This window comes from Varroa jacobsoni, unplaced genomic scaffold (assembly GCF_002532875.2).
Source record: "Varroa jacobsoni isolate VJ856 unplaced genomic scaffold, vjacob_1.0 scaffold_742, whole genome shotgun sequence".
Lineage (NCBI taxonomy): Eukaryota > Metazoa > Arthropoda > Arachnida > Mesostigmata > Varroidae > Varroa > Varroa jacobsoni.
This window is the reverse complement of record NW_019213644.1, coordinates 47,473-56,030: the sequence shown is the minus strand read 5'-3', so window position 1 is coordinate 56,030 and position 8,558 is coordinate 47,473. Positions and strand designations below refer to the sequence as shown.

The window sequence follows — 8,558 nt, the reverse complement described above, 5'->3', positions numbered from 1 at the left end:
TGTGTTACGCTCGTCATAAGGAGGTGTTATAGATGGAAAAGTACTTAACTTCCACTAGGTTTTTTTTTTAAACAAAAACTCTACGCGAAAGATTACAAAAGGTCTTTAAAATTAGATAACTTTGCTATAAATATCACCGTGCATAGCTGCTTCCTTTATTTTTTTATAAAGCAACTATGTCAACTGATTCGCTCGTTTTAACTAAGCTGTATTTGAATAAGTTTCAGTTCTCAAACGGAACGAAATACGACACCTGAAATGTAATTGAAAATTTGTACTTCTATGCTCGAAAAAGGAATTAACTAATGTAAGGAAATCCGATGGAAAAGACGTGTAATTTATGGGCAATATATTTTGTTATTTCTTACTCTTTCTAGTATTAGCAGATCAACCAACAGAGCAAAAAAAATATTAACAGCGATGTGTATCCATTTTACGCATCCCAGTTTACATCGTTATGCCATTTTGATAAACCACCTTTGCTTACATCCATCTTTCTCTTAAAAAACACGAAAGCTAGTTACGTTTCTTGTTTATATATGTAATATATAAAAAAAAACTGCTAACATTTTTTAACCGCAAAGTAAATATATATTTCTTCTTAGCTGTTTTGTTTTTGTTTTTCGCTATATATATATATATATATATGTATATATATATATATATATATATATATATATATGTATGTATAATGTATATATGGACTGTTATACACGTATATTATGTTTTTATGAATACCGAAAGTAGAGCCACTGCTGACATACAGATCGTTTTCACTTCTTTTGCGTATTACCTTCTAACCAAGACTTCGTGCACTTACATTATCTTCTCTTGTATATGTTCTTACAGTACGATTGGTTACGTGTCTTGCGTTTTTTTTGTTCTTATTCTATATAATAAAAATAGTTTATTAAAAAATTAACCGAAAATAGCATAGTCGTAAATAAAAGATTGCAATGTTCCCAAAATGGATCAATCAAATAACAGGTTATAACTAGCCATCGACTCGCCGAATATGTTTCTATCCTATTACAGACAATGCCACTGCCGCCTTACTTTCTTACACAAATAGTTAAACCAGCAGACACACTACGGTTTAACAGTCAGTGAGTATACCAATAAGTACACTGGGAGTCAGGAATAACCCTTGGTTGGTATCTTCCTAATCTACAGTTTTTGTGCATATGTTTTAATTACACCGAAAGACACCGGTTTCATCTTTACTTCACTGTCTGTTACTCTATTCTCACTATGTTAACCCCTAAATAACCCCGTTCTGCTGTATTTTTTAGACGCTCACTACGCTATGATAGTCAGCTTTAAAAGCTCCATTTCAAACGATAATGGCGAAGCTGTACTCTTTACATTGCAGCCCATTGTTAAGAAGCAGGCAGACAATTTTTACATAGATAATTGATTGTTAACGATCGTTCAGCAATACTCAGCTTTCAACAGGAAAGCTTCATGGTTTGTGTGCCTGTGTATGTTTGCGCGCGAAGGATGTGTCCGTGATACGTGTTTTTTGCTTCTTATGCACTAATTAAAGTTTTACTGAAACACCCTATTTGTCCAGTAAGTAGCTGTTTCAATAGCGACATTTGCATTGTGCAGTTGTACTTATATATTGTCTTTTCTTTTAAATGTCACACATAACATAATGCGCTAGTGAAGGTCGATAAATCTTTTATCTGAAACACCGTATAGAAAATGAAATCTTTTTCTTAAAGTACTATACATATAATAGTTATGGTCCTTCTATGTAAGATGTGCTACATTTTTGGACAAAGTACTACCTAAGTGTTTCACGTCGATTCGTCAGCCCTTAACCACTAAAGGGTCTCTTGGGTTTCAGCATCTTGTCGCAGATTAGTATCGACACAGGAGTTGTATTTTACTCAGTCTACTTAATCACGCTAAAGTAACATTTGCAAAGTTTGAACATGCGCTTGTACATAACTTTCATAGTAACGTAGTTACATAACACCCCGATTTAGGATTAATTAATCTCTAGAAGTCCTAAATTCGCTCTTGATCCCCTCTCCCAAAATTGCTTAGGCTACGAGGGCGGTGCACGAGTTCCGCCCTCTGATGTTGAAGTGGTAGGCTTGCAGGCATCGTTACCGTTATCAGTACTGACTTTTGCTGTCACCTGTTCAAGCTCCTTCTCCTCCTTTTCACGTTTCTTAATTGCTTCTTCTCGTAGCATCAGTTCAATAATTTCTTTCATATGCTTTGGTGAAACCTGCGGAGAGAATACACATTGGCAGACATTATTTGTTAACATAAAAGTCTTACGTTTTCAAACCAGTGTGATGAAGAAGTCACCCACATGCTTCTCCATCAAGTTAAAAAAAAACATACTAAAAAGTAAATCTGCTTGTGTTGTGATAGTGTAACTAATTATTAAAATCCGTTAGTAACGTGACTCAAGCTCCATAATCAAGCTTGTTGTCTCGACTAGTCTATATGAGCTACTTGGATATATTGAACGGACCTTGACATTTTCACGGCCTACGGCGTCAATGACCTTGAGCACGATGTCAATCTCGATCTTCCCATCGTGGTCAGAATCGATTGTGTTAAGGATCTCCTGAATCATCTGGATTCGAGTGTCATCGGAGGTCTTCTGAAGTCTGCGCATCGAAAGCATTAATTCGTTGATACCTGCAGGACATTACATTTAACGCGAAGCGTAAATTAGTTTTGATGTTGAACACGATATATCAACACGGTATAACTAATGTCCGAAAAAAAACTTAATAATTAAATATATGACGCATAAGGGCTGTGTAGTCTTGCAAATTATGTTAAGATGCTTATTCAAAATCACGTACCAATGATGTCGTCTCGCACAGACTCAGCCGTCGCCTGATCTTTGATAATAGTTTCTTGTTCCTTAAGCTCCTTCTTTTCATCATTTAACTTCTCGATAATAGTATCGAGACTCTTGATCATCGAGTTAACCTTTTTATACAGTCGGTGAGCACCCTTAGCCTCCTGTAGCTCACCTGTGCCCTTTGTAACTTGTACGAGTTCCTGTACATCCTCTTCGTACTCCTGGACTTCCTTCTTTAATTCCTCGATCTCTTCCTTCTCAATAAGCAGCCGGTTCTTTTCGGCAGCGATATTTTCGAGGGCTCCTTCCAGCTCATCGAGATCTTGTTTCGACAATTTCTGCTCCTCCTCGGTGGGTGCAATTACTTTAGCTTTGTCAATAAGACGCTCTTCTTTCGCAACTAAAATCTCTGCAGCGATATCTTCTATCTCTTTTTCGAGCCGCTTTCTAGCTTCTGTCTCCTTGACCTTCTCCTCCATCTGAGCCCGTTTCTCTTCGCGTTGTTCTTCTTTAATGGCGAGCTCCTCTTGTTTGATGATCTCTAATTTTGTACGGTTATCGACTTTGCCTTCAACCTCACCAATCTTATACTTCGCTCCTGTAATCGCTTCTTTTGGTAGATGAGAAATAGTTTCCCTAAGCTGCTCTGTGGGATTGACATTTTCTGGCAATAGCATCGCCCGCGAAAGAAGTAACATAGATGGGGGAATGGATTCCCTTAAACTTAAATCAAGCCACTGGTTAAGTTGGTATCGCAGCTTTTCCTCGGGCACCCCTAGAGAACGCATACCTCTAGCACGGCATGCCTGTTGCAACTCTTGAACTGTCAATGCATCCAAGCCTTCTTTCTTTATAAGGGCGTCATCATTTTTCAGGTTTTTTAGTCGCATCCGTAATTGGAATCGAAGCACCTGTGTGGTTCCTGCAAATCCAGAAACACTAATTTAAATTGGCTTAAACGGTTTTATCATTTGTGAATAAGAAAAACAAAAAAATATCAATGCAGTACCTCTTATTCTGCGTCAACTAAAATCACTTAAATTTGACATGTCCTTATCAGAAACTGAGCTTCAAGCTGAAATCGCTATGCCCGTTGAAAGCTGTCAAGTAAATTTTACCTATAACGCGCGGTAAGGACGATACACACGATAATAATAGTATCATGCGGCCTAACCTTTGGCCCCTTGCATTCCCCTCTTGTTGAATAGCTGTTAATTAAATCATCGACAAGATTATTACTCCGAATAGTTCACTACTGTGCAATGCCCAGCACACGCTCGTGCATGCCCAGCCCACATCTACACTTCTTCACCCATAATGTGGCCTGATTTAATCTCAGTGTATGACGTTACATCCATTCGTTAGCCAATAAAAGGCACATGACCTTTTCAAGCCATGTGGTCCACCATAGGGACGTTACGCGCCACCATACCGGTGTGGGCTTTTAGAGTCGATACGTGCTTTTATAAGCTATACTAACAGACACAATACAGCGAAGCCTGCAAGAGTGTGGCAGGAGAACATTACCTTCGCGCAATGGTTGCTGCTGCTCTCGCTTTAACAAGCGGGCGTCAGCTACTCTTCTTGCTGACACAAGGCGAAAGAACTAATGGTGACCTGTTAGTAAAGCTACAAGCCAATACGATCAGCGGTTTATTGCAGTAGTCGATTCTATTTTGGGAAGCAGCCACAGCGGCGACGACTGCAACACATATCACATTTGCCTACGTACGCGTACGCTCCCCCTTAGATTCCCAGACGGGTTAGAAAGAACGGCCAAGCCATAATTATACAAGGATCTACTAAAATGACAATGTGTTGTCATACGGTATAAGACAGCCACCGGAGCCGCTTGGCGCGAGGAAAGCAGTGAGGGCCAAAATGACACCAATCGGCACATGTGCTCTTGCGATTGGAAGGCGCGAGCAGTACAGAGACAATACAACTAGTAGCGATGTGAAACAACGGAAACGCATCGCATGTTCTAATCAACTCAAGATAGTGTTGTCTAATTGCAAAGATGCCATAAACGTTGTTGGTATAGCAAAATACAATAGCTAGTAATGATATGGTATTGTTATTGTTACTGCAGATGTTAGCCAACTGATAACAACTATTTTTCTTCAGGCAATACTTTTAAAATTGGGAGTAAGTTCGAAACATCCTTATTTAAACTGATTAGTATTTATTCAGAAACTCATCTTGCCGCTTGCTAGGCAAAATTCAATGCATCTGCATTAATTCTAAGCTAAAGTATCACATTTCGCGTGTGATTCCAACGGAATGTTATCGAATCGACAGGTATTGAAATCAGCAAGATTACAGGTCATGTCTACACCTGGATTTTGAACTCTTTCCATATGGGATTCACAAGAGAGGGAACAATGCATACGGTATAATCAAATCGGACACTCTGCGCAGAATTCACGCTAATGGCTAAGTTACTCATTCGATGACTATTTTTTTTTTGACTTTCGAATATAAAATGCAAAGCTTCCTACGTGCACATTATTACCTTAAATAAAAAAAATCACAGTAGTTCAAACTCAATTTAGATTTAAACCCAAGACTTATATGAAACTTAGAACTAAAAATGTCCTTTTCTTTCTTGATAAGTATGCTTTAAGTGTTCGAAAGAGTACATCACACGATCTTACGCAATTAGAAAGACTGAACCAATTCACGTTTAAGATAGGCTCTCACAAAGCAAAGCGGAAAAAACGCCTGCGCGGTAGGTCAATACCGATGGCACCAAACTTAGGGTTGTAAACTTCACAAGCTCCCTGCGGATTCTTTGGATCGGATCCGCTTCTTTAAGAAATTACTGTTTGGAAACAGGTGCTGTAATCGGATGGCGTTTAAGTAAATTGTGCGCATTGAATAGACTGGTGGCTAATTTCATGCCTTTGGAGTCGCACGTTGATTCGGCATATACCTAACAAATTAACTAAATCTTTAGAAGTTTAAGTGGCTAGCTAATCAGACCAACCTAATGTGGGTATATCAAGTAATCTGCAGAGTGCAACCAGCTGTTGCCTGTTCAGTGTGTCTAGTGTAATCTCGTCTTCGAACAGTTTTGAAAACTTTAGGATTTCTTCACTGCTAGCGAAATTGCCAGATTCTCGGATCTTCTCACAGAACATAGCAAACTCCTTTGCCGCATGAGAGTGAGTTTCACCCTTTTTTTTAACAGCCATCTCATCTAAGGCTGTTTGTAGAAACTTGGCCATCTCTAACTTCATCTTCAGTTGCGTCTTGATCTTCGCCGACTCGTCCTTGGCTGATTGGAACGTCGATGGGAGCATGTTTGGAAAGAGTTTCAGTGCCACCGGTAGCAACAGCTCCATAAAAGGTACGATGATAAACACTGAGAATGGCAAAAGTCGAAACAGGTCAGATGTTGTTCGAACCAATTGTTTATGCTCACGCCGTGTTAAGTCCTGGCCATTAAGTATCCGATACAGAAGTCGACTGCATACTCGAATGTCGATGAATAACAACCGAAACCCGTGATAGTAATGTATAAGTTCGTCGATAATTCGTTTCATTAGTGACCGTGGTGGAATGACCCCTTCTTGCAAACCTTCAGGCTGAACAAAAGCGCTCGCCGTAGGCTGATTTGTCTTCTTGTCAACTTCTTCCTTGATGAGGGCTTTTACAGTTGTCTCAACTTTAGAAGAAGGATTTGCCACTTCTTCCTTCGATTCTCTATTGTTCGGCGGCGTAGGTGGCAGAGGGGGCAGTTGAGTGGACCGTGAACCTTGTGGTATGGCCGTCGAATATAGATGATACTGTGGGAAAACGTACGTCCTGCTGTTTCCTTTTCCTCGTCTATGTACCAATGCGGACGACGACGCAACGGCCGGTGTGAACGTCTTATAATTAAAGTATTGGTTAGCCTTATGCTGGGTCACTGCCCGAAAAGTTAACGCGCTACGGGTGACCCGCAGCGGAGTGAGGCACAGACGATACATCCCAAACTACGTTATGTTAATCGGGAGGCACAGAAATAAGCACTGTACACGCTTAAGATATCTAGACACCTAGAACACAAACAGGGATCATAACGAATATGGGTTCACACGCACCCCCACAGGTCTGATCGAATTGTTTTGCACAACTCAACCACTAGGACCGAACAACAGACACTAACCCGCCGTTTATTCAACTAGCAACCCAGATCCTCGAAACGCACTAACACGGGTTTATGTGTCTGGAAACTAACCGATCGGCCTTCCCTTCGCCGCAGCGTGTGCACAGAAACTACAACAAAAAACTTTCCGCTGGCTCGATAATTGGCGGAACACGTCCTAACTAGTTGGGCTGTCCCTGGCGTTAGCGACACCACGACACAAGGGCATAGTTGTGGTTGGCTGGGGAATAGGAGAACTAAGGAGTGCGCGAAGGATCAAGGTAACGCGCGCGCGCGGAGGATTTCAAACTAGGGCAGCAACTTCAAGCAAAATTCAAGATCTGAAGACCTCTGGCCTTAATTATGGTTTATGTGTAAAATTACTACTTCTACTACTGATGTCGCTCATCGTAGAATTATTAGGCGCTCAGGCATCCACTTGGATACAACGACCCTTTTCTGTAATAGCAAAATGTCAATATAGTTACCATAAAACAACGTTCCCTTAATTGAGAGATGAAAAGCTCCTATAATATTTACAATTTACAAGCAGGTGATCTGATTCACATCTTATGCAACCAACTTATGCGATATCCTGATTCCTGCACCGTCGTTGCTTCATCGACTGCTGGGAATCAAAGAATCGGCTCAACATGCATTTGGTGTCCTTATTATTATACTTACTGTGGAGGAAAACAGAATCTAGTCGGTGCTGTTCTGTTGGTTATCTTATCAAAATTAAACATTCACACTTAAGAACTAAGAATTCACCTAAGGCTTGTCATAGCTGATCATGTCCTAAGGGTTTAGAACATGATAACATCGATACCTCAAATCACTTTTCACACTTTATAATCAGTTATGAGTAATGTTCTGTGCGCTTCTATATATATACATATTTATATATTTGTACCTGCTAATATGCCGTATTATGACGAATTCATAAGACGCTTTTCCCTCCTTGCAAACGTTGATTAAAATTGAACTTAGTCACCGTTATGTAAAGCGGTATCTGTGCCGCGTAAAAATAAATTAACTGTTATACAAAGAAAAAGTCAATCATAATACTGCCAAAAATTTAATAATCAGAACCTCTTTTCATTTATCTGGCCAGCTGCACAATTCACAAAACCTGATAACCATTTATTTGACTATACATTTCTATCGAGTAGAATCAGAAGACGATCTATTGCCATATCAGTTATCAGACTAATGCATTTCTAATTCAACCATAGTTATCGTATGAAATTGCGCAGAGTCTATTCTGTCACACAAGCAATGAAGTGGAGATCGATGAGAATGCAAATTAAAATATCATAAGGCTCGGCGGTAGCAGATAGTGTTAAAGACAGTTTTTCTTCATAGACTTTAGCAGTACACTTTCAATACCGAGTTTCAAATACATTGGGCCTTGTAAATGTGAGTTTTGTTAATGATTTTTGATGTATTTGATTTTTACAAGATTATTAACAATATTGTTTACCAGTTCGGTGCTTTTTTTACCAGTGTAGCTCTCAACAATGTCTATAATGTGGAAAAGGACGCTGACGCTAATGCCGCCGAAAAATTGGTTAATCAACCAGTTTTAAT

The 8,558-nt window shown here is 39.6% G+C and overlaps 1 protein-coding gene across 1 annotated transcript; it reads right to left on the bottom strand.

Annotated features, from left to right (window-relative positions):
* Positions 1 to 337: 337 nt before the first annotated feature.
* On the bottom strand, positions 338 to 7,925 carry LOC111263194 (mitochondrial proton/calcium exchanger protein). Its single transcript, XM_022838090.2, has 4 exons — positions 5,826 to 7,925; positions 2,835 to 3,758; positions 2,495 to 2,664; positions 338 to 2,242 (listed from the first exon to the last, which is right to left on the bottom strand). Exons 1-4 carry the CDS (start codon positions 6,808 to 6,810, stop codon positions 2,057 to 2,059), a joined length of 2,265 nt encoding a protein of 754 aa, XP_022693825.1. The 5' UTR covers positions 6,811 to 7,925; the 3' UTR covers positions 338 to 2,056.
* Positions 7,926 to 8,558: the final 633 nt, after the last annotated feature.

Coding starts and splice junctions, on each gene's coding strand:
- LOC111263194 (XM_022838090.2), bottom strand. CDS start 6,810: ATGTATCGTCTGTGCCTCACTCCGCTGCGGGTCACCCGTAGCGCGTTA. Junction 2,665..2,834: donor TGTGCGAGACGACATCATTG/GTACGTGATTTT, acceptor AATGTCCTGCAG/GTATCAACGAATTAATGCTT. Junction 2,243..2,494: donor TAGGCCGTGAAAATGTCAAG/GTCCGTTCAATA, acceptor TTCTCTCCGCAG/GTTTCACCAAAGCATATGAA.